The following is a 27,461-nucleotide window of genomic DNA, read 5'->3' as shown; positions in this document are numbered from 1 at the left end:
CTTTCGCCTTTCTCTGAAGAATTTGATGTTGAAGCATCATTATGCTTTGTTAGTTCAGAGATATGATTATCACTTGTATTTATTTCAGCATCAACAGCATGATCTGAAATTCCAAAAATTAAATCATAATCATTATCTAAGGTTTGTGAGGGTTCAGATTCATCTTGTATGTTTTTCAGAATTGGATGATTTTCAAACTGTGATTTTGTTTGTTTAACGTAATAATCATCAAATGTAAGATTAAAAGTTTCTTCAACTTGTCGTGTTCTTTTATTCAACACACGATATGCGACTGAATTATGCGAATAACCCAAGAAAATCCCTTCATCTGCTTTTTCTTGAAATTTCGTAAGATGATCCTTGAGATTCATAATGAAGCATCTACATCCGAAAACATGAAGAAATTTGACGTTAGGGTTTCGATTGTTGAGAATTTCATATGGAGTAATGTTAAAACGACGATGAATAAAAGATCTGTTTTGAGTGAAACATGCGGTTGATACTGCTTCAGCCCAAAGATATTGTGGAAGATTCGCATATGCCAACATAGTCCTTGCCGCTTCGCATAGAGACCTATTTATTCGTTCAACAACACCGTTTTGTTGTGGTGTGTATGGAGATGAAAAATTATGCGAAATCCCTTTGTCCACCAAAAATGAATCAAGAACATTGTTCTTAAATTCAGTTCCATGATCACTCTTAATTTTTCGAACAATCTTCTTCAATGTTGTTTCCTTCATTTTGATAAAGTCAATCATGATTTGTGCAACTTCAGATTTAAGCCTGAGAAAATAAACCCACGTAAATCTAGAAAAATCATCAACAATCACTAAAATGTACCGTTTCTTGTTGAGAGTTGAAACTGTCGAAGGTCCACACAAATCAATATGTAAGAGCTCCAGAGGTGCAACTATTTTCGAATCAATCGTAATTGCATGACCTTGTTTATGTTGCTTGCCAACTTCAGAAGCTACACATAAAGAATTATTGTCAAATTTCAGTACAGGTAAACCTCTTACCAAATCTTGTACCACAAGTTTATTGATGTTTCGAAAATTGAGATGAGAAAGTCTTCGATGCCAAAGCCAACTTAAGTCTGATGTTGCTTTCGAAAGAAGACATATAGCAGGTTTCCCTACTATCGGATTGATGTCCAAAGTGAACATGTCACCTTTCCTTTTGGATTTCAGTAACACCTCTTTTGTTTTGTCATTCGAAATAATACTTTCTTCTTCGTTAAAAAGAACTTGATTGCCAGTGCCCACAACAAGTTGAGAAACACTTATCAAGTTATGTTGAAGACCTTCAACATACGCCACACGATTCACTATGAATTGACCATTCGTGATCTTCCCATATCCTTTGACTTGACATTTTTTATTGTTCCCAAACTTCACTACTCCAGCATTTTTGAGACTTCGAAAATCACGTAAATTCTCATTCTTCCCAGTCATGTGACGAGAGCAACCACTATCGATGTACCACTTGTTATCATATTGCTCATCACATAGTACCTACATTCAATGGAAAAATTTAGGTACCCAAGGCTTTTTGGGTCCTTGGAAATTAGATTTCAATTTCGAATGTAATGAAGAACTTTTAACCCAATCACAAACTTTTATTTTGAGACTATCAATTAAGTTTACATCTTCATTTAAAGGAACCGAAACATAAGTTTTTGATGGTTTCGAATGTTCACTGACATTACCCTTCGAATTCTGAGTTTGTGAATGAACATTCTTTGCTTTTATTACTGGTTTCCAAGCTTTGACTGAAATGTTCGAATCCTTAGACGATGAACTGCCATTTGATGAATTATTCACATACTTTTCATATGCTTCTTGAATTTGCTCCTTTGAAAATGTATTTGACTGATACATCTTTCCTTTGCCTTCAAGCCAACGATCAATGTTCTTCCTTGACGTTATTCCTTTTTCTCGTGAAGTTTTCATAGTTTCTTTCTTCGTTTGATTTGGAAAATTTGGCTTTTTAGGAACAAAATCAACTTTTGGATTTGTTATAAAAGATTTAGCATATGATGTATCAACTGTTGATTTAAAATGTTGACGTTGAAAGAATTTTTGATTTGGTTTTGAGTTATTTGAAAATTTTATTGAAATATTAGTTTTTGAAACTTTCGAAAACCTTTGTTGTTTATTCACTTCAGACTTTGAATGATTTGATTGAGATGAATGTTGAGGTTTTGTTGAAAAAGATGAATTTTTAGCTTTGAAAACATTTTTGGGTGATTGTGATTCAGACATCTTTTGAGACTCAACATTTTGCCAAAATATTTTCTTTCTTGCTTGTCTTTTTGAAATGTTGTTTTCCTTCGAAAATTTGTCAATTTGATCTTTGAATTCCTTGGAGTTTAATTTGACAACTTTTTCACATTCCTTTTCAACTTGTTTTGAATTCTCTTTTTCAATTTCTGATTTTTCAACCCATTTTCTTTGTGGTTTTTTACGTTGGAAAACATACGAATTCTTTGTTAAGTTGTTTTCAATTGTGCTTTGATTTGCGAAAAAACCTTCAGCAGTTGTTTTTGAATTATCCTCTTCAACTAACTTCTTTAATTCTGGTTTGATTTTCTCAACATTTCCAGTAGTTACGAAAACTTGATTTGGAAAAATGACATCATCTGTACATTTGAAATTTGAATAAACCACTGAATTCGTTTCAAGATAGTGTTCACCTTTTTCATTCATCACTTTTTCGAACTTTTGTGTATCACCATACACCTGATCAACTACAATTCGAGGAGTTTCTTCTTCCTTTGAAGATTTCTTTTCCTTCGAAATGTTCTTTTCATCTTCATCATCACTATCATCAGTTTGGCTGTCTTTGAGATCCACGAAGTTCATATCATAAACTTTCGAAGTTGAGGGTATATTAGTTTCATTTTCAACCATCAAATCCTTAACTTTTTCTTTTCCTTTAGATGTTGAAGCAACATTAACAACAGACAACTGAGAACAATCAACATCTTCAAGTTCACTAATTTCACTAATATTGTCAGAATTATCTTCAATATCAGCAAAATTAGATTGAGAATCAGATGTTGAATTCTCAGTCTTTTTAAAAATTTGAATTTGTTCAGATTTAGTCAAAGTATCATTCACTATGTTAACTAATTCATTCGCATCAAGACATTCATCAATTTTGACAATTCCATATTTATATCTATCATCATGAACTCTGTCAAAATCAGTTATTATTAGCTTACAATCATACGAAATATTATCTACCTTGGCTCTTTCGAATGCTAGGAAAGGTAGTAATTTTCTATGTTGCTCTTTACTTATATCACATGAATGATGTAAATCAGTTAATTTGCTATAAAGTCATTTAGCAGAATTACAATAAATGTTTCTTTGTGCTAGCAAAAGTTTAACATCACTCGATAAACTATCCCTATCACACATTATATTTATCATTTGTAATTTCAAACATTCAATTTTGCTTATTTTCATGTCTAATCTCTTTTTGACCTCTAACAACTCCATTGACAACTTGTTGGCCTCATTTCTAGCAGACACAACAATTAAATCAAAATAAGTAACCGTCTCATCAAAAGAAATTAGTTCAGAATCATAAGCATGAGTAGGAATATTAAAGGATTCAAGAATTTTACGTACCTTTGTTGTCATTGGAGATTTGTCAGCTGATTTGGATACGAAGCATCGTCCCCTCACTTCGAATGCCTCATCATCTGAGTCCTCCTCCATTTTCGCATACAACGCTCCATGCGTTGGATTCCTCATTTCTTCATCGTCTGACCCTGATGACCAAATTTGATAAGTTCCATCTTCATCCTCATGCTCACCCTTTGCAACCAGTGACAAATTCTTTGCTTTAGCACGAACCACCTCAAGCTTCTCTGCATAGTATGCCTCATCTTTGATTTTATTCTTCCTCTCATCCTTCTTTCGAAGCATACAGTCATTTGCAAGATGATTCGCACCGTTGCAATAATGACAATTTATTCCTGCATCACCTTTCAGCTTCTTCTCACCCTTTCCATCAGCTATCTTCGAATCTTGCTTCTTAACTTTCTTTTTCTCCTCAACAACATTTTTACTCACAAAATTTCCTTTCACCTCAGCAAGCTTAGTCTTCGAATTGAACGGCTTTTTGAAAAATTTCTTGACACGATTATTCGAGTAAAATGCTATTGCTTCATCATCCGAATTCATGATGAATCCTTCTTCTTCCTCAGAATCACCATTTTCAGCTTCTTTCTCAGAAATATTTGATACAAGAGCTAATGGACCTCCCAAATTCAACTTCGATTCCTCAGCCATTTCATTTACCTCAATTTCGTGTGTTTTCAACTGATTGTACAAATCATTGAGAGTTGATGTATCAAAACTTTGCTGATTCTTCACCATCATACTCACACTTCTCCATTCTTTCCGAAGCCCCATTACAAAGATGAGATTGAATTCCATTAAAGTCCTGGTAATTCCATAGCGATTGCAACGATAGATTAACTCGTTCAGACGATCATAGTAAACTTCAATTGTTTCTCCTTCTTTTTGTTTGAAGTCTTTCAACTCAACCAAACAATGTTTAACTGAATTGATTTTTGTCTTCTCACTTCCTTGAAATTTATCTTTCAGATTGTTCCAGATTTCCTTTGCAGTTGTACAACTCCTAACGTAATTGTACACAACTGGAGGTAATGCACCTCGCAGTTCCCTCATACACCTCTTCTCCAGTTTCTTCAGACGATCAGTTTGATTATCAACTCCAGAATTTGTAGAAGATGATCCAATTAGTTGAACATTCACTGGAACATTGACATTTCCAGTGATACATGACCATAATTCTTCATCCAGACCATTCAGATAATCCTGCATACGATCAGCCCACTGATCATAGTATTCAGGGATTAGCATTGGAATTTTGGTTGATGAACCTAGCAGATGAGAAAACGAGGTCATCGAATTGAGATTGAAACTCGCCATTGTTGTACGGAAGAAGATTTTGAGAAGTTTGAAAAGATTTGAGAATTTGAAAAAAAACTAGATGAATCAAATCGAATTGATGAGAATAACACTCGATTCAACAATTCAAATGCAGAATCGAATCACAGACTAAGATCTTGACAATTTTTCACTTTCAAAAAGTGCGGAAACTTTTGAATCAAAAAGTTGATTCAAAAACTTTTTGAACAGCGTGAAAATCAGATCAGAGATATGATTCCTGCTCTGATACCAATTGATGAATCAATGAATCGAGTAATGAATTAATCAGAGTATGAATTCAAGTAAGAATGCGAGATTTGAACACAGGATGTAAATATGATCTTGTTATGCTCTATTATTCTTTTGAATTCTTTACAGAGTGCAATAGACAAGTCTGTAAAAGTTCTTATCTAACTCTAGTAAATAACCCTATTTATAGGGAACTGAAAGCATACAAAAAATATACTAAGGCGATGACTCTAAAGCTTCGAATAAAATCGCCCTAGTAAAATACATTACAAAACATTCGAAGAGTCCAAAACATACTTCGACTAATTACAACAATTCGACCCTTACAATGTTGGCATTCCAACCTGATGGTTGAGGGCCTGGGGTATTCCAATTTGACGGTTGATTGGACCCATAGTATGTTGTTCATTGTTGTATGTGTATGGTTATGTGTGTACGGGTATTTTGGGGGAACTCACTAAGCTTTCGAGCTTACGGTTTTCAGTTTATTGTTTCAGGTACATCGGTTGATCATGGCAAGGCAAAGGCGTGATCGTACCGCTCCTCATATTTCATGACTTTGTGATTTGGTTCTGGGGATACTCTGATGTTTAAACTATTTTGAAAACAAGTTGTAATAACTTAATGGTTTTTGAATGGATTAAAATGTTTTAAATTGGCTTAAATTTTATGGGTGTTACAACATCAAGAAAGACGATTTGAGTCTATCATTCCAACCAATTTTTATTCAACCACACCAGCATGTCAAGATACATGTTAGGAAGAATTTTGATAGAAAAATAATCATTAATAAGCCTAAAAAAAGTTGGAGTTTATCCATACAAGTAATCATAAGAATTGAGAATAAAAGAAAACAAAATTTTGACACCAAATGGAGACAATTGATCCACAATTTCAATCAACTCTTACACACCAAAACCAACATATAAGAGATTGTTTTTAGAAAAGATTTGACAACAAGAAAAAATCAAGAACACACATATTGTGGTTGGAATTCAGCCATAGAAGGAGTCACACAAATTGTAGAGAAAGTAGAAGATTAATCGAGTCAATGAGAAAGAATTCAACTTCATAATTCCTTTTAAAACACTAGCAACTTAAATTTAATCACATAAGGAGGAATAAAATAAAGTAGCTTACCAATTGAGTCGTAACCTCAAGCACGCCATGATTCATGTCCAAATCTCTCTCTCTCTCTCTCTCTCTCTCTCTTTCTCTCTCTCTCTCACTCACTCTCTCTCTCTCTCTCTCTCACACACACACACACCTTGTGTCGTCAATTCCCACAACCCCTTGATTCGATCGTTTTATTTTTCCTTCTTAATGTCGATCCATGCCACCACAGGAAATAATCCACGAATTTGATTGCCTCCTGACCCACACACACAACAAGAACATAACACAAAGCGTTGTGTGTTTTTTTGTTTTTATTTTACTTTTATGTCAATCGAATAGAACAACCACAAACGTCTCTCTTGTTACCCTTGTTCGTCTTCTCTCTCTCTCTCTCTCTCTCTCTCTCTCTCTCCTCGTTGTGTGAAGTAGTAACCCATGAATCGATCAAGAGATTCTCTTGAACCTCGTTAGGAATGACTATCAAAGAGAAACGAATAAGCAAAGGAAGTCTCATCGATACCTTTGCTCCATACCAATTAGCCCTTATACTTTTAGCTTTAAATCCCTTCTTCCCCAACCCTAGTTACCTTCACAATTAAAGTTCATTTTAATGACATTCCAGCCACTCAACATCATTTACACCTTTTAATGACATATATTTATCTCATATTTTATAAATCAATTTAGTTAAATTACTGTACCTTTTAATATCAATTAATTCTTTTAGATTATAAATAACCCCCTTTTTATTTATTTTTATTCTATTATATACCCTTAAAACCGAAATAGTCATATGAAAATAAATATTGTTCTAATGGAAGTAAATTAGGGTCGTTACATCTTGGTTTATTAATATTATTTGTCTTATTCTTTTTATATTATCATATCATGTTTCTCATGTTGAATGTCTAAATGTTGTCTGTTAATGGTTACATCAGTACCACTAATGTTCAATTGGTCATTAGGGGCTACAATTCCTAATGACACCAGAATGCTTCATAAGTTCCATAAAAGGTTGTCGTGTTCTATGTCATATCTACACCAGATCAAACAAAAGTAATTTTAGATGGTATGTATTGTAAACTACTTTCTTAAGCTTTCTTTTATATATATATATATATATATATATATATATATATATATATATATATATATATATATATATATATATATATATATATATATTTATATTTCAAAAGTTTTAATTAATTTTCTTTTGAGTCAAATTATTTGTTTCTAGTTATTAAATTTATTTCGGTTTTGTCATTTATATTTATTTTGTTTTTATAGTTTTGTTTTAAATATTAAAATACAAAAACAAATGTGTTCAGGTCTTCTTAGCTTAAAGTTTTAAGTGTACACTTTCTATGAGTCTAATAGAAACTTATGAGGGAGACTGCATTGAAATAACTAAATGGAGTTAAAACTCTTCATCTCAAGAAGAGAAATTTTAATGTTGTGTCTGATGTTCATTTTATCTATGATCATCAGAAGTTATTTACCTCATTAATGTTCTAACGGTGATATCTTTATTGTGTGTATATATATCTTTGATTCCAGACATTAATTTGTAATTAAACTCTATGCAGAACGAGAATCCACAACATGATGTTCAATATGTCTCTTAACACCGGGCGTTATTAAAACTCAATTAACAGATTTTGGTCTATTATGTGAAATCATTGCATCACTTTAAGGAATTAACAGTGAACTGTATAGTTCTAGTATGTAACTTTGTAACAAATGTTTGAACATCCACAAGTAATATCAATCTTTCACAGTTTCACTAAATGATTTGACGTTGAACTTCCAGACCACAAGCATGGGTTCTAAAATTTATGGTGGTTGGAAACAGTTTGGGTGCATGTATGGAGTGATCATTGTAATGCATGAAAAATATTGATGAAGTTGGAAATGTCATCACATAACCATCGATGTTAAGACATGAATCTTTGTATGCTCTATGATTAAAGGAGTTCATCACATTGGATTAAAGAAAAGAAAAAGGAGATTACTTTTTTCGATTTGGTCCAAGATATCCTCCCAATATAACAACATTGTTCAAGAAAAGAAAGAAAGGACATTCTCATCTTAAAATGCAATGACTCAAAGGAACTAGGCCATGTATGAGGAATGCAATAGAAAAGTGGATATCAGTGTTAGTAAGACTACTACATTGTTGTTAGAAAAGTTGTGGTTGGAGAATACAAGGAGTCGAGCTGAATTGATCTACAATCTCAAAAAAAGGGGGAATCAAAATTGGCAATGACGATTGTGCTAAGAAATTGATGGAGATAGATCGAAATGTTGCTTGAAGCTGATTGATTTCTAAAAGCTAGCTCTTACATCAACTTCATCGGGTATGGTTTATCATTGTCCCGTTTATGTTTTGACGGTGACATTTCATAAACCCAAGTATGTAAGTTTTGACAAATCAATGTCCCAAGAACAAATGATATCGCATATACCTTAAGTCTCGTGACTTCTAGCAGCCCATGACTTGATGAAACTTCACTTCAGAAGTCTTTAACCCAACATGTCATGTTCCTATCTGTTGAGACTAAGTGAGTCATTCATCTCTTGTGTTGAACCTGATAACAACATCTATTCTTTACCTAAAGATATTTGTTTGTTCACATCTGGAAATTCTTATAAGCTAATGATTTTATCCCTCTCTTTTAGCCAATCTTTTTCTTCACCGGTGAACTACTATGTTTATTCAAACTCCTAATTTTTTTTTTCTGAATCTACTAGTGTTTAATTAATATTCTTTGTCATATACTACTATAATATAATACAATCTACTCATTCTTTCATAAATAATGATTTAAATATATCAACCCCACTTAAGATGGTTGGCAAGATACTCGGCGGGTCCATGATGCCGTTATGTGGACGTCCTATAAAAGCTATCATGGCAAATTATTGGTAGTTATCTTGGTGACCAATTTCAAGAGTTCCGTATCATGTTTTTCATGTTCGCAAAAATCATGATATCCACGTTTAATGCAATAAAATCATAAATTAAAAGTAACACAAAACTTTCATGAATTTATAATTAAAGAAAAGGATAATATTTATATTTCCATTATTTAAATAAACATAATCATATTCTCATAAACCAAGTTGGATAGGTTGAACAAGAAGTTAAAAAAGAATTTAGATCACAAGAAATACATTTAAAAACGAGTCAAAATATATATGTCATGTTAGCTTGGATTGATGTCCATTTGTTGAATTATAGAAATGACTGAAATAAATATGATTACAAAAATTATCTTATTAAAATATTCTCTCAAAAATAAAATAAATAAAATTAGACATGTTTAACAAAGTCTGATAACTCAAATAAACCATTTTCTAACAAAAGGAAAAGAAAAAGCAACCTTTATGTTTTAATATTTCCCCATGTTTTCCTGTTAAAGAGAAACATAAATGATAAAAATAATCTTTATAAGATAATTCTGAATTTTAGAAGGAGATTAAGACAACAATAGTTTTGTCATGTAAGCGTTTTATCGCGAACATGAAATAGTTTAGTTCTTCTATGTTTATTTACATATCGCTTTCTTTCTCTCCATCTATTAAACTTCAGAACACACTTTTGATAATGGTAAAAGAGAAATATTACCAAGCACAACATTAATTTAAACATATGAATATTATATATATAATAATCAATATCACATAATGGTATTTTCCAACACGACAAAAATAATAACTATAGGACATTTAATACATACATACTCAAGTGAACAAAAGTATTACTTGTACAATTTGATGTAATGGTAAGAATTTACATGGTACTTGCTTCGGTTTTGTTTCTAGCTCGTTTTGCAATAGGTGGTGTATGTTTGGTGTCATGAGATGCATCCAATGGTGCACACATGGCAAGTCGTCCCTCAAGTTGTGCAAAGGAAACCGGGCAAAACCCAAGAAAATCTGTGGTGTTGAGATTGCGAGGGCGGTTGAGTTCTGAGGTTACGGATCCATCGAATCCAACATGTGCTACATGTTTTACATCGGTCGGAAGCCCAATTTCCATCTCCATTTTCGATTCAGCTGTCTCCTCCTTGAACGCTATGAAAATGTAGAACATGTTTTAATGTCAACAAGACTTAATCGAGGAACAAATATTTGTATGTATCTTTGTAACTAGAGATCAAATATCCTCCTATTTTTATCTCCTACCATCTTCCTACACACTTAAGATTACTATTTATCATTTCCTTCAATTTCCTCAAGGTTAATAGACTTTAATGAGGACACGGTTTAACATGATAAGTTGGCTATGAGTTTTTAACTTTGGCTTAATGTAGAATAAAATGATCGAACAGACAAAAGTGAGGTAAATGATTTTTTCCACATTAAATCCTAAATCTTTGTAAATTTGTTCTCATTTAGTTTTTTCCTACCATTTTTCAAGTTTGTCATAGTTCTTTATTTTCTAAACATAATTTATCAAGACAATGGTTAATGAAAAAAATATATCTATAAACAAACTAGTTACATCTGAAAACCTATGGTGACACTTTTTCGTTTTTGCTTACCAAGTGATTGAGATAAACTTTTGATGCTCTTAGTGAGCCGGTGGAATGCAACGGATACGTTAGGCTTTGGAAGTGCCGTGAACCGAAACGTACTCTTTGTCATGCTTTCATTTATCATGGGGGCTCTTTCATTGAATTTTGAATCCTTGGGGAGGCTATACGATCTGCACACTACAATGAAACATCATAATGTCAACATAAAACAACATAAATTATAGCATAACAGTCAAATATGATGAAATTAAGGATATTAGGACGTTCTTGATTTCATCATTTATAATTCAAGAAAACAATTGTATTTCGTGGAAAATGGAAGGATACCCATGTGAGGTGAGTCAATATCTTCCTTCGATCTTTTATCATTGTTTCCAGAAACTACCACGCTAGAGGCGGAAACACAACCTGTAGCAAAGGGAAACGCAATAAAACGTTCCATTCGATCTTTCATTGGTGCGATAAACGGAGGCTTGTGACAGTTGTAATTGTGGTGGCAAAGGCAACAAATATGGTGGTGTTGGTGATAGTGATAGTGATGGAGATTTTTGCAATTGAATTTGTGAGAATATAATTGGGTTAGTTATAATAGAGTGAAGGCTGGATATGCTTTGTAATGAAGATAGAACGATTCCGCTTTAAAATTATACTTATAAGCTATGCCTTTTGAGTCTTTTTAGTTTTTCTTTATGTAAAAGTTCGAATTTTATAGTCTAGATAATAATTATAAAATACTATTTCAATTTCATATTTGTACATTATTTAATAAATTTAAGATGGTAAGCTTTATATGTTTACCGAAAAATGAGTCGACATACATTAATCTAGTATCAAATAAGTAAAGTGTAGATGTTAGCTAAATGAAATAGAATAAATGAATCGAAAACAATCCAAAGCATATCATAATTCTTATTATCCCCTAAATCACCAGACATGAAACTATTTGACTCATATCAAAACATTAAAATTATATTTATGAGCTATGCTTTTTAGGTATTTTTATTTATGAAAATATCGAATTTTTATAGACGAGATAATACTTTTGAAATATTATTTTAAATTCATATGTGTAGATTTATATTAACTTGTTAACCAATTCAATCTGTAATGATAGGATATACATCAATAATCAAAACTAGAAAAGTCATGTTAAAGATGAAAGTGAAAGGCCAAAAGGAACACATAAAACTCTTAAAACGAAAGCCACAATTAAATGTGTGTTTTTCGGTGGATTTTTTATGTTTGTTATCTAAAAGAAAAATAAGCAAATTTGGAAAGTGCTGTCTACTACAACCACCAAAGAGTGTGTCGCCAGCAAGCAATCATCATTGATTTTGTATTTAAAGAATATACATACATATATATACATTACATATACGTATGGCATATATATATATATATATATATATATATATATATATATATATATATATATATATATATATCTATAAAAAAATTAAATATTTTTATATTTTTTCTTCCTATCCATCCTCCTACCTATATAAAATTACGATTAGTGTTTTAAAATATTATTAATTTTATTAAATATGACCATTGTCATAGTTAATATTGATAGGAAGATAAATATAAAGAAAATATAGAAAGATATTTCAAATCTAAAAATATATAAAAACAAATTCAATAGGAAATGAAACAATGAACCAATTTTATCGATATAATTTTAGTTTTTACGGTGGAGACGTATGTGTGTGTCTATATATATATATATATATATATATATATATATATATATATATATATATATATATATATATATATACTTAGGTTATTGTATTCTAACTAATTATTGTGTGGATGTAGGAATGATTAAGGACCAATCATTTTAGTTATTTTAGGAAAGACATTTATCCATATTATTAAATTAAAAATAAACAAAATAATACTATTTAATTAAAAGAAGGGTAAAAATGTACATTTCCATTACTTTCAAATTAGGAAACACAAATTTAAAATGGAAATTTTCGGATTTTAAGGGATTTTTTATTATCATAATTTTGAATTCTAATTTTTTTAATTAATTCAATTTTAATTCTGTCAGCATGTTATTTTGTTAAATGATGTTCTACTATATTGTTTTTTAGAATATTATTCTATTAGAATATTAAAAAAGAATAATAAAATTCTTGAATCTAAAATTGAATAATAACAACATTCTAATATATTCATACACATCCGAACTTAAATACAAAGTCATAAATAATCTTACATACTGATACATTTTAATATAATTGTAAATATTCTAAAAGAATGTCATCAAAATGAATATAATTCTTAAGAATAACATTCTAAAAATGATACATTTTAACAACATTTTGGCTGAATTTCTCAAAATGAATATAATTGTAAATATGCTAACAGAATGTCATCAAAATGATACATTTTAACAACATTCTGGCTGAATTTCTCAATAGATAATTACAAATGGCATTCTTTTTGCCAAGTATTGCTTTGTGAAGTGTTGTGAGTCCCTCCTGCAAAAATGTGACAACTCGAAATTTCTATCTTGTACAACCATTCACTTCAATCGAAGTCAAACTTGTTTCTGCTAACTTTTAGCACTGTTTAGAGTATGTTTGAGTGTTCTAAAGCCTAGTACCTTCAAGAGGTAATTATAGGAAGTATACTCTAGAGTTCAATGTGCAACATTCAAGTCTCAAAACTCCAAGAGTTTGGAGTTTACGGCCATAAAATGGAGTTTACGGCCGTAAACTCTATGGTACATATATGACACTTAGTTATTTTTAGTCACTTTTACCACTTTCAAGCCTAGAACTCATTCTCTCTCAAGTATCATCCGATTTTTCACTAAGATCTTCAAGATTGTAAGTGTTTCTTTCCTTGATTAGTTGATATCCTTCAATATCTAGTGATTGTACATGATTTCATCCATGAAATCTCTTCATTTTGATAGATCTTCAAGTGTTCTTCATTTCACCAAGAACACCAAGAACACACACTAGTGTTCTTGGACCTTAAACACCCTTACAAGCTTCTTATAAGTAAGTACACTACTCTTAGCTTGTTATATGCTTGAATCACTTGTTAAACTCTTAGAAAACATCAAGAAACTCAAGAACATATGGTGTTTACGGCCAAGGCAATCACCTTGGGCCGTAAACACTATTAAGTGGTGCATTTGTGCCACCACTCCTTCCTAAGGTTTAGTCTTGAACTTAGAACACTTCCTTTTGACTTGTAAGACCTTAAAACACAAAGAAATCATTGACAAAAGGGTGTTTACGGCCAAGGAAATCTCCCTTGGCCGTAAACTCTACTTATTGGTGCAAAGTTGCCACAAACACCTTCCTAAGCCTTGGATCTAGGTCTATAACACTTCCAAGATGAGTATAGGACCTTAAACATCAAAATGGTACAAGTTACCATGAGTTTACGACCGTAAACTCATTGGGTCGTAAACCCATGGGCCGTGAACTCATGGGGGTATTACCATTTGGGCCGTAAACTCCTATGTGATGCCCTACACCCCTTAGATACAACCCTTTGTACTTCTAACACTTGAATCAAAGTGTTTTCCATGTCCTAGGGGGGCTTTACTTGCATAATTAGTTGTTTAAACACTAATTGTAAACATATATGTGTCATTATATGCTAAATAGGATCTGTGTGTGCTCAAGTCTTCACATTGACACCTAGCATCCTATACAACACTTTCATCCAAACCACTCACTACAGGTGAGTTCATACCCCTTAATCTACCTTTTAAATGATTTTAAATGCTTTTATGGGGGGGGGGGGGGAATACAAGTTGAAACATTATAGTTATTATTTCAATCACATGTGATTAATAACTATCAAACATACGGATTTTCTTACTTTCCAAACTGTGTTATCAAACAAACTACTTCAAATCGTTTTATAAACTCGTTTACATGTTAAATACTTTTATTAAACTCTTTTAAACTTATATTTTGTCAAATGCATATCTATATAGATATAGTTATATAAATAGGATTGAAAGGACTTAGGACTGATAGCTCACCTTGCTTCCTGTTCCTTGTTTGGTTGTGGACTTAGGGTATCGGTTGTTTTTCCGAAGGTCGTTTGAATCTTAGTTATATATTATGTATATGTATATAGATATAAAAGCTCCTTCATTTAGTTCAATACCTTTGGGTAGCAAAGGTATACAAACATGTTCATTCATACAAACAACATTGCTAGTAAACTATAATAGGTATAGTTTAGGAAGTTACTAATACTATTACTAGAACAATGAAACATACAAAGAGTCAGTTCATACATGAGTCAATACATACTATTATGATAAACAATACATACTATACATTATACAAGAAGAACATACTATGACGAGAAACAAAGAGAACATAATACATACTAGACAGAGAGAACATACATTACACTAGTACATATAAAACATATACAAGTATACAATAACATAAATGTGAACCATTGTTCGGGGCATGGCATCACCTGTCATGGCTCGTTTTGTACCCAGAGTCTCCTAGAAGGAGAACGTGAATTTGTGTATAGATTTATACTGGATTGACTATCCTACACCTTGTTGTTCGCTACAGTGGGACTTGCAAGTCTACGGGTGCCAAATGTCATTTCTTCCGACGTCTTTCATCGTCGTGTTATTAGTCGATAGTATGGTGCAACCATTTCACATTTAACCTTAATTAACGGCCAGATTAAGGTAGAAAGTACAGCAGTAGTTACTATAATACAACACTACAGTACTTTATTATTTCCCCATTGCATTCACATTGTGATCTTTTCACATAAAAGGTAATGTAAAACTATATTTTTGGTTAATGATAGTCACACTTGGGAAAATATACATTCTTACAAGAAAAAAACATACAGCACATTTGATGCCTTGGTAGAAGGCTACATTTATGTCACAACTAGGAATTCTAATGCTTTGTAAACATTAAACAAGGATAACATTGTAACTAAAACTTGAAAGCATGTATGATGCTTAATCAATGACAACAAAATTCCATCAAACACTCTATAAAACACTTCAAATAGTCAACAAAAGATTGGAAACCCTAAAAATCTCGGCTAAAGTCCATTATGGACTAGGATTTTCTTATTGGGCCTAATGAGCCAATAAGCCTCCAATTTGACTATGTTGGGCTTAGAACCTTCAAATGGACCATAAATCAATTCTTTTATGCACATTGGGCCGTGAACCCCCTCTAAAAGCCCAACGGGCCGAAAACCTACTTAATGGGCTCAAGGTTTCGAACAAAATCAAACAATGGCCCTAGAATAAACCACTTCCTTCCTCCTAAGCCCAAGAATTCAGCCCATGTAAAGGAAAATAAGGAGGAATAAAAATAAAGGAGAATTGGAGGATTTTTTGTGCACTTGCCACCTCTTTATTGCATGGTGGGTTTCCATGCAAGTCAACTCACTCCTTCTCTCCTCTCTTCTTCTTCTTCTCGGCTGATTCCCACCCTCTCCACCTCATTCTCTTTCAAAATATCTCAAGAATACTCTCTCAAGAACTCATCCTCCATCCATCAAAAATTTCGAGAATCACAAAAGCTCCAAGAAGATTCTTCCCTAATATCACCAATCCTTGGTAAGTTGTTGTTTTGATTCATACCGTAGCTTTTGATTTCCTCAAAAATCTCCCCATAACTCATGCAAAATTCGTGATTTTGCTTCTTAGAACACATCTAAGCCAAAGACCTCTCAAGAAGCTTGCTAGGCCGAAAGACCTTATCATTTCTTCCATTTCTCTTCAAAACCGAACCCACAAACTCAAGGTGAGTTCATACCCCTCTATTTTCGGTTTTCATATGTTTTATGGGGGAGAATGCAAGTAAAATGTGAAGATCTATGTGTATTTGCATGATATGTGTGTTTTCTTGTGATTTTGTGATATATTTGAGCTAAAAATGAAAGATATTTCGAGATCTATAGTTTAAGAAGGAAAAATATGTAATCTAGTTCATATTTCACTCAACATGTCAAGATAAACTAATATACAACCTTTTAAATAACAAACTACAACATCAAACTCATTTTTTGGGCTATTTTTGTCAAATAAGTAAAAGATTGGGAAAAAGATGTCATTTATGGTTTTTACAAGGTTCAAAATGCCAAAACAGTTAGAATAGAAGTTTCTATGAACGTTATGTTTTTCAAAGGACTAAAAATGAAATTTATGGCTTATTGGGCTGAAATTTGGGCTTTTCGGCCCATAGGCCTAAAGTTGCGAAAAAAATGGATTTAAGGGGGCTGAAATGGTAAATTTCTCAAAACAGTGGGTAGGAAAGTAAATAAACTTATTTCAAGGGTTAAAATGGCCTTATTTGCCAAAAAGGATCTAAAATGCAAAGATTTTGGTTTTTGGTTAAAAAGTGTAAAAATTGTGAAAAAGTTGGACAAAAATGCAAATCTTTTAACTAAAGGGTTGAAACTTTCCAAAAATTTACTTTTGGGCTTAAAACATTATTTAAATAAGTGTTTGGGTCAAAGATGTCAAGAAAAATAGTCCAAGGACCTAATATGTCATTCTTCTTATAAAAAGGACTAAAATTGCCAACTTTACCATAATAAAGGGGCTGAATAGGTCAAATTAATGTTTTTGGTCAATCATATTAATAATAATAATAATTGGGTCAAAATATACAAAACTTTATAACTTATGGGTTTTGAATAGAAAAATAACTAGTTTATAAATCTATAAACCGTTATAAAACAATTTCGTGATTTATACGATATATCGATTAAGCAACTCGCAATATTAATTCTATATAAACCAAGTAAACGTTCAAATGGTTGGGCTTGAGAGATTTTAATCATGCTTAATGGGCCTTCGTGACTCATTAACATGGCTTTTGGGCCCAACTTAAATAATACATGTTATTGGGCCTCCTGTGACCCAATTACATGCTTAATCGACCCTCAATGGTGTTTACATGCTATTGGGCCTCAGTGGCCCATTATCATTACTAGTAAGGTCCAAATAAATTATATGCGAAGTGGGCCAATGCGTTTTTCATATACTCGACAGCCTTAAATAACATACGAAATTAGTAGGGCCTAGTAGTCCTCTTCTCCTCGTCTGTTCGGCTTACCTTCTTTTCGTATAAAATAAAATTCGATCATTAATCAAGGTTAACCAAACTCATGTGGATTGAGTGAGTAATAACGGGTGACACCAATAAGTGTCGGTCGTAGTCTGTAGTTGTAATCAAAGTCTCCTGGAGGGAGAGCGAGAGTTTATGTATAGATCTATACGGGGGTGACTCCCCCACACCTAAGCTGTTCGCTACAGTTAGACTCGGCCAGTCTAGGGTGACAAAGTCTTAAGATCAAATTTCGGTGTTCATTAGAATACTAAGACAGACGAACTAGTCATTATCATGCATGGTTATAACAACTCACGTAGAAATCCGACATCATTAATCAAGGGAAATCATTAATCAAAGGAAATCATTAATCAAGGGAAATCATTAATCAAAGGAAGATCATTAATCAAGGGAAATCATATTCATTCGATGTAACGATTCAATGAAGCAAAACAATCATAACTTTTATTCGGAAGACATCGGGTTTTCCGGGGAAATAAATCTTACTCACTTGTACTTTCAAACATTATAATGCAAAAACTTCTCATTTATTCATGTTTTGAAATCATTCACGCATATACTTACAGGATCATCACACTATTTTTCAAGAAAGTTTTATTACAGAAAATATCGGATTTTCTGGGTTTTACCAATGATATAAACTACTTTTCATCAAACACACTTATGAACTCAGCAACATTATATATGTTGACCGTTTTCAAAATAACTTGTATTCTCAGGTAATCATTAGTCAAGGAAGCATCCGGTGTGTTGAAAGTTTCTTTTGTAGTTGCTAATCACCAAACACTTTATATTTCGAAATCATGTAATGTAAACCTTGTACTTGATGTAAACAATACCAGTTGTACTATGTAATGGTTGGTGATGCATGTGTTATGTTTCATATATATTCATTGTGATGATATTTCAATTTAAGTCACACGAGCCCTCGGACGTTTCCGCCGTCTCTTTCGGGGGTGTGACAGTTTAGTAGAAAATATAGGATTTTCTAGGAGATGCAAACTTTTACAAACATTTACTACAAACATTTACAAACATCTACATCAAACATTTACAAACTTATACATCGAGTACTTACAAACATTTTCATACAAACAATGACACTAAAATGCTTATGTATTCACCAGCTTTAAAGCTGATAAACTCTTTCAAAATAACTTGTATTCTCAGGTCATCAGTAGACAGGTACCGATGCCAGGTTTTGAGAAGATGGAGCTCGTTCACGACTCATCTCTTGTTTTTGATTCAAATTTTTGGTGTCTTATAAACTTCACAGAACACACTTGTATGAAATTATATTATTAATGCAATGGATGATGTTGTTGCTTGTTTACTACTATGCTTTGTTGTGATACTGTACATGACGTCCTCCGCCCCAGAACGTTTCCGTCGTTCCGGTTTTGGGGTGTGACAGATTGGTATCAGAGCATTGTTTATAGTGAATCGAGTATATCAACCCATAAAAGATATACAAACTATAAACACATCGGGATTAAAATACTCTGACCAAGAGTTTATACTTTTAAATAATAAAATGTTTAACTAAGTATACATACCTGCATTCATACTAAAATCAGTGTCACCAGGACAGAACAAAAGTATTACGATTGTTGAACATCACAAGTAGACTCGGGGATTTATGATCAATTCTGGGAGTGACATAGCCTGATCAACTATGTTGGTCCGAGAAGTGATTAGCATATGCCCGAGAATGGTTGTGATGTGGCAACAAGTCTAAAAACTTACTGATACTACTACAATGAAAACATTAGAACAGAACATAAACCTAAAATACTATAGGAGTATTTTGTGTTACTATAATTACTTATTTGAGAACTAAAAAGGTCTTTATTAGTAGGTCAATAATTGCTCAGTGGATACGCTAAGGTTATATGTGACTAGGATGACATAGACTTAGAATCTGTGATCTTTTCTTTTCTTCCTGTTCCTTGTTTGGTTGTGGATTTGGAGTTAGGGTCACTTATTCGAAGGTCTATCCTGTTTTGATTACATGTAACTTGTATGCACTAAACAAGTATTGAAGTAACTAATAAAGATCATCTTATAAGTATCTAATTAGTACGTCTATTTAGTTATTTCTTATACCCCTTTTCTCGCGTAGATATCATGGTTGGATTCCATCTCCCCGGAGATCCATACTTCCCAAACGAAGGCAATGTCGGATGGCTTGGAGAAGAGCCAGAAGATGATCATCCAATCCCTTTGGATGATCACCACGCTGAAGGCTTTTCGGATAGTTCTGACTCCGAGCCAGAAGTCAACAATCTACCTCAAGGCGTTCAAGTCCCAAATCTCAACCCCCGACCAGCATTTCAAGGTCCCACACCCTTGTGGGCGACAAACTTGAACCGTTGGAGTGATGATCAGGGTCAGCCCTTACCCTTCAATGGAGACCGAAGCTTTTACAATCTAAGCGAGGGAGGTTCAGCTGACCGAGTCCTGTCCTTCATGGTCCGTAGGATTGCTCGGAATACCGAGCAAGGTCGAGCAGCAGTCGATCGAGTCATGGAAATTGACGCCAATTCAGGCGTTAACACAGTCCGCATTCGCCATCTCGAAGAAGCTATGGAAAGGACTAGAAGAACCAATGAGACTCTGCAGCAACAACTAGCCGCCTCCCAAGCTGAAGTCAGGGAACTTCGAGCTTGGTAGACTATGTCAGAAAGGTGCATGAGGGACATGGAGCGTCGTCTGTCAGAATCCAGAACTCACTCTAGTGGTTCTCATCGCAGATAGAGCCTACTCAACTTTCTCTTTTGGATATAACTTAATTTATGTAAAAACTATAGTTTAATTTCCTAGCTTTGTGAAGACTTTGGATCTGTTAAGTCTTGATTAGGTCGTAGTTCTGTCAAAATTTTCCCATCTTGGTTTGATGTAAGACCTACTTCTAGGTCATTTTTCCCGAACTTATTACATCTGTAATACCAGTATTATTGACAGATATCTAATCTCATGGAAATTATTATCCAAATGCTATCATCTCTTAGTACTAGAGCTACATTCAATCATACTATTCAATTGTGTTGTTGGGCTACGGAGAGTTAGTCCATGAGTCACTCTCATCATTTCTCTCTATTTAATTCTTACCAATATCGTCATCTTTGTAAACTTTTAGTTAAAGATGCCTCCACGCCGATCAACGAGATGCAATCCTCCGGTAACTCCAACACCACCACCTACTCCTCAAATTGATACGGCAGCTCTAAATGCTGCAGTAGCTGCGGCTGTGGCAACAACCATGGCTCAATATCATTCTTTCAGTGCCACCGGAGGTGAAACACCTATTCATTCTACCCACGGTGAAGCCCCCATGCGCTCGAGAGAGTGGTCCTACAACGACTTCACCAATTGCAAGCCAAAGTCCTTTAAAGGGACTGGCGGAGTCATTGCCCTCTCGCAATGGTTCGAGAAGACCGAATCGGTCTTCGAAATCTGCTCCTGTCCAGAAGGGAGCAACGTCAAGTTTGCTGCTTGCACCTTCGAGGAAAAAGCCCTAACATGGTGGAATAGCCTTGTAAAGTCACTCACTCTAGTGGTGGCAAATGTTATAGGTTGGGAAGCTCTTAGGGAGCTCATGATTGAAGAATACTGCCCGAGGGGCGAAATCCAGAAATAGGAACAGGAACTATGGAGCCTAACCATGAAGGGCTCCGACATAGTTTCCTATACCGCCAGATTCAGCGAGCTGGTGGCCCTATGTCCCAACATGGTTCACACGGAGGGAAAGAAAATAGAGAGGTACATCTGGGGGCTGGTGCCTCCATTTCAGGGGAATGTTTTATCTTCAAACCCCACTACATTCGATAATGCCAAGCGATTGGCACAACGGCTCATTGACCATGGGGTCCTTACCCTATTGTCAACAACAACCCTAGCCATCTCAGAACCCTCCAAAGCCGCTGATAACAAGCGGAAATTATGGGATGACAAGAAGAAGAAGAAGGCTGCCAAAAAGCAGCAGGTCGTGGCAGTTCATACTGCGATAGCACCTGCCGCTGCTGCTCCGGTAAAGCAGTACGCTGGAAGTTTGCCCAAGTGCAACAAATGCAACTTCCACCACACTGGAGCCTGCCGGGAAATGCAGTGTTCAAACTGCAACAGGAAGGGGCACACTGCCCGTTTCTGCAAAGCTCTGGTGAGGCCAATCAACCAAGTCCCCGGCGCTAGAGTGGGCCAAGCTTGCTACGGTTGTGGCGAAGTGGGCTACTACAAAAGGAACTGCCCGAAGGCAGGGAACGCCGGCGGAGTGGGAAGAGTTCTGGCTATAGGCTATGAGGAAGCAGTTGCCGACCCCACAGTGGTCACTGGTACGTTTCTCCTCGATAACTCTTATGCATGCATTCTGTTTGATAGTGGAGCGGAGAGGAGTTTCGTGAACCAAAAATTTGCTCGCTTACTTAAGCAAAAATCACGAGCACTTAAGGAACTGTTCACAGTAGAAATGGCTAATGGAAAGACAGAGAGTACTAGCTGCATATACATAGGTTGTACTCTAACTCTAGATAGCCATTCATTTTCCATCGACCTTATGCCGGTCTCAATTAAGAGTTTCGACGTCATTATCGGCATGGATTGGTTGAGTCTGCATCGTGCCGACATCATGTGTCATGAAAAGGCTGTTTGCCTTAATCTGCCGTCTAGCGAAACTCTAGTAGTCTATGGCGACAAACCCGGCACGAACCTTCGTATCATCTCGAGTATTCAAGCCCAGAAATACTTGCGAAAGGAATGTCGCGCATTCCTTGCTCATGTTGTCGATTTGAGCCAAGAGATGAAGGACATTAAGAACATTCCAGTAGTACGCGATTTTCCCGACATCTTTCCAGAAGAACTCCCAGGATTACCTCCACAACGTCAAGTCGAGTTCAGAATCGACTTAGTTCCAGGGGCTACCCCAGTAGCCAAATTGCCCTATCGTCTAGCACCTGCAGAGATGCAAGAACTGTCTAGTCAACTTAACGAACTGCTCAGCAAGGGCTTTATAAGACCAAGCTTCTCACCCTGGGGAGCTCCGGTCTTGTTCGTCAAGAAGAAAGACGGATCGTTTCGTATGTGCATTAACTACAGGGAGCTCAACAAGCTTACCGTTAAGAATCGTTACCCACTGCCTCGTATAGACGATTTGTTTGACCAACTTCAAGGGGCAAACTTCTTTTCAAAAATCGACCTAAGATCTGGGTATCACCAGTTACAGGTGTTAGGGAAGGATGTTCCGAAGACAGCCTTCCGAACTCGTTACGGACACTACGAGTTTGTAGTGATGCCGTTCGGATTGACCAATGCGCCCGCAGTATTCATGGATTTAATGAATAGGGTGTGCCGTCCCTACTTAGATCAGTTCGTCATCGTCTTCATCGATGACATACTTATCTACTCTCGTAGTAAGGAGGAGCATAGTCAACATCTTCGTCAGGTCTTGGAAACACTACGATCGGAGAAGCTCTATGCGAAGTTCTCGAAATGCGAATTTTGGATCTGAAGAGTCGAATTCTTAGGTCACATGGTTAGCGAAGAAGGAATACACGTGGACCCTTCCAAAATCAAATCCATTGAGAACTGGTCAGCACCGAAGACGCCTACAGAAATTCGTCAATTTCTAAGCATCGCTGGCTACTATCGCAGGTTTATTCAGAACTTCTCACGGATTGCGAAACCTCTTACGACTTTGACCCAGAAGGGCGTGGTCTTTGACTGGGAAGAGAAGCAAAAGAAAGCGTTCCAAACGCTAAAGCGAGCCTTATGCACTGCACTGATACTATCCCTCCCCGAAGGGATAGAAGACTTTGTGGTCTATTGCGATGCGTCAAATCAAGGGCTCGGCTGTGTTTTGATGCAGCGAGGTAAGGTCATCGCCTATGCCTCGAGACAGTTGAAGACACACGAGGTCAACTACACCACTCACGATCTTGAGTTGGGAGCAGTAGTGTTTGCTCTGAAGATCTGGAGATACTACCTGTATGTTACAAAAAGCACTATCTTTACAGACCACAAAAGCCTACAACATATATTCGACCAGAAGGAGCTCAACATGAGACAACGGAGGTTGGTCGAGCTACTCAGTGATTACGAATGTGAAATTCGCTATCATCCCGGCAAGGCCAACGTAGTAGCTGATGCCCTAAGTCGGAAAGAATACTCTGGTCGTAGAGTCAAATATTTGACTATGACTATCCATTCACACTTGTCCACACAAATCAAGGAAGCTCAGCTCGAATCCTTGAAACCTGAAAATGTGGCGGGTGAATCCCTGAGAGGGATGAATAAGAATTTGGAAGTTAAGGGTGGCGGAGCCTTATATGTAACACCGGGTTCATGGTATGATTTTATTTAAGTTTCTATTTTAATTTTTCCACGAACTCGGCGAGTCTGCGTCCCGACTTGCCGAGTAGCAGCAGGGTGGACACGGGGTTTGAGCGGTGAACTCGGCGAGTAGATGCATGGACTCGGCGAGTCCACCTGTCTGGATGAATCTCTATTTTCAGACATTTCACCCCATGTTACCCATTCTAAAACACCCATTTCATCCCATTCTCTTCCAAAAGAACTGTAGAGCGAAACCCTAGCCCATTTTGATCCTTGTGAGTGATTTTGGCTTGGTGAAGGAAGCTTGAAGCTTAAGAGAAGAAGGAGGAAGTTGGAGGGTGCAAGGAAGTGTGGTAGATCCGAAATCTACCCTGGGAGAAGCTCCTAACCAGGTAAGAAAGCTCCTTCTTAATCTTTAGTATAATAGATTCCCTTTTTGTCCCTTATATGTGGATTTCAAGACCTTAAACCTCCCAAACTCCATGTGTTTATACCCTAGGAGCTTAGATTTATGGGTTGGAACCATTGCATGTCTCAGTTTTGGCCAGAATGGGTGAAGAGTCGAAGGGTACTTGACGAGTGCCAAAGTGCACTCGGCGAGTTCCATGAAGATGGCCTTAGACTCGGCGAGTTGGATAAACAACTCGGCGAGTCCTATGGAGATTGCCTAGTACTCGGCGAGTCGTTCTTCAAACTCGGCGAGTCTCTTGAATATAGCCTTGAACTCGACGAGTTGTTCTTCCAACTCGGCGAGTCATATGATCAGTCACTAGGATAAGAAGGGTTTAAGTGTAGGAGGTCCAACCCTCCGTAGTCGCACGTGGAATTAGCAATTTAACGTGTAGCTATAGTCCCAGAATCTCCAAATCTCCAAGGTTGATGTTCTGATGGAAGATTGGAGCGATTTGCGAGATCTGTTCGTCGGACTTGGCGAGTCACCCCCTTGGACTCGGCGAGTCGAGTCGCGGGTTTGTTAGTTGTCCCCGTCTAGCGAGTCAGGCTGACTCAGTGAGTGGGAACAGGGACCCGATGAGTCAGAGTCGGGCTAGACATAGAAGGACTCGGCGAGTCGTCATATGGACTCGGCGAGTCCAGTCAATCAGAAGGTTGACTTTGACCAAGGAGTTGACTTTGACCGGTCATTTGACCTTAGGGGTATTTATGAGTACCTAATCCATGTTTACGGATTTATAGCCGGAGGGATTACCGGTGCGGCAGCCAGGCGTAGTCTGAGCAGGTTTTCGGCAGCTACTCTCGAGGTGAGTTTCCTTCCAGTAGGGACGGGTCTAAGGCACTAAGGCCGGCCCGTATAGACGATATGTTAGTATCGGAGTGTGGGCGGAGCCCGTATCTCATAGCTGAGTTTGATTGTGTTATATGCCAGTATGATAGAATTGCTTATACTTGTTGTCTGTGTGATACTTGTATGTTATGGTTTAGTAGCGGAGTGTGGGCGAGGCCCGTATCTCCATGGATAGCAGAGTGTGGGTGAGGCCCGTACCTCTCAGAAAGTAAAGTGTGGGCGAGGCAAGGGTTTCATTAGACCGAGCAGTTCACCCTGGGGAGCCCCGATTCTGTTTGTGAAGAAGAAGGACGGGTCGCATCGGATGTGTATCGATTATAGGGAGCTGAATAAGGTAACGGTGAAGAACCGCTACCCACTCCCGAGGATTGACGACCTCTTTGACCAGCTTCAGGGAGCATCTTGGTTCTCCAAGATAGACTTGCGTTCAGGGTATCACCAGGTGAGGGTCAGAGAGGAGGATGTGCAGAAGACGGCATTTCGGACACGTTATGGCCACTATGAGTTCGTGGTGATGCCTTTCGGGCTCACCAATGCTCCTGCCGCGTTCATGGACCTCATGAACCGCGTGTGTAGACCGATGTTAGACCGGTCGGCGATTGTATTTATTGATGATATCTTGGTTTATTCCAAGACGCGAGAGCAGCATGAGGAGCATTTGCGGGAGGTTTTGGAGACTTTGAGAAGGGAGAACTTGTATGCTAAGTTCTCCAAGTGTGAGTTCTGGTTGCGCGAGGTGCAGTTTCTTGGACACCTTGTCAACCAGAACGGGATTTCGGTGGATCCGGCCAAGGTGGAGGCCGTGATGAGATGGGAGGTTCCGAAGTCTCCATCTGAGATTCGGAGTTTCCTGGGATTAGCTGGCTACTATCGGAGATTCATCAAGGATTTCTCCAAGATAGCATTACCCCTGACCAGGTTAACGAGGAAGACTGTGGTCTTTCGTTGGGGGCCTGAGCAGCAGGCAGCATTCGAGACACTGAGACAGAGATTGTGCAAGGCGCCAATCTTAGCCTTGCCAGAGGGTATGAAGGATTTTGTTGTATACTGCGATGCGTCCATCTCAGGTTTGGGCGCGGTATTGATGCAGAGAGGGCATGTCATCGCCTACGTGTCGAGGCAGCTGAAGCCTCACGAGGCAAACTACCCGACGCATGATTTGGAGTTGGGGGCTGTTGTGTTCGCCCTCAAGATTTGGCGTCATTACCTCTATGGGGTTCGTTGTACGATTTACACGGACCACAAGAGTTTGAGGTACCTCATGGACCAGCCAAATCTGAATATGAGGCAGCGTCGGTGGCTTGACGTGGTAAAGGATTATGATTGTGAAATCCTTTATCACCCGGGGAAGGCCAACGTGGTGGCCGATGCGCTTAGCCGCAAGGCGGCGCCGATCAGGGATATTTGCATGCGGATGACAGTGGTGACTCCACTTTTGGAGCGGATCCGGGAGGCTCAGCAGGAGGCTATGAAGGAGGAACATTGGAAGAGTGAGCGGATTGTGGGACAGGTTCCCTCCTTCGACTATGACAGCAGAGGATTATTGACATTACACCGCAGGGTGTGGGTTCCATATCTTGGAGGCGTGCGCCAGGTTCTGATGGAGGAGGCGCACAAATCCCGATTCTCCATTCATCCAGGGGCAACAAAGATGTATAGGGATCTTCGTCTGGACTATTGGTGGCCCTGTATGAAGCGGGATGTAGCATGGTACGTTGAGCGGTGCCTGACCTGCAGGAAGGTCAAGGCCGAACACCAGAGACCGCACGTCAAGATGCAGCCGTTGGATATCCCGCTGTGGAAATGGGAAGACATCACGATGGATTTCATCACCAAG

At 36.7% G+C, this 27,461-nt stretch overlaps 1 protein-coding gene across 1 annotated transcript; it reads right to left on the bottom strand.

The window, feature by feature from the left end:
- Positions 1 to 9,977: 9,977 nt before the first annotated feature.
- LOC145159095 (CRIB domain-containing protein RIC4-like) lies at positions 9,978 to 11,514 on the bottom strand. Its single transcript, XM_079077992.1, has 3 exons — positions 11,207 to 11,514; positions 10,886 to 11,056; positions 9,978 to 10,415 (listed from the first exon to the last, which is right to left on the bottom strand). The coding sequence occupies exons 1-3, from the start codon at positions 11,331 to 11,333 to the stop codon at positions 10,132 to 10,134; spliced, it is 582 nt and encodes a 193-aa protein (XP_078934118.1). The 5' UTR covers positions 11,334 to 11,514; the 3' UTR covers positions 9,978 to 10,131.
- Positions 11,515 to 27,461: the final 15,947 nt, after the last annotated feature.

The sequence above is a fragment of the Lactuca virosa genome, chromosome 2, assembly GCF_052849685.1.
Source record: "Lactuca virosa cultivar CGN04683 chromosome 2, Lactuca_virosa_CGN04683_v6, whole genome shotgun sequence".
In the NCBI taxonomy this organism is placed as follows: Eukaryota; Viridiplantae; Streptophyta; class Magnoliopsida; order Asterales; family Asteraceae; genus Lactuca; species Lactuca virosa.
This window is presented reverse-complemented; position numbering and strand designations above follow the sequence as displayed.

Bases quoted from the DNA above. Each gene is read 5' to 3' on its own strand.
- LOC145159095 (XM_079077992.1), bottom strand. From the start codon at position 11,333: ATGAAAGATCGAATGGAACGTTTTATTGCGTTTCCCTTTGCTACAGGT. The intron at 11,057-11,206 runs GTATCCTTCCAT...GTTTCATTGTAG, and splicing joins TATTGACTCACCTCACATGG to TGTGCAGATCGTATAGCCTC. The intron at 10,416-10,885 runs GTAAGCAAAAAC...ACATTTTCATAG, and splicing joins AAGTTTATCTCAATCACTTG to CGTTCAAGGAGGAGACAGCT.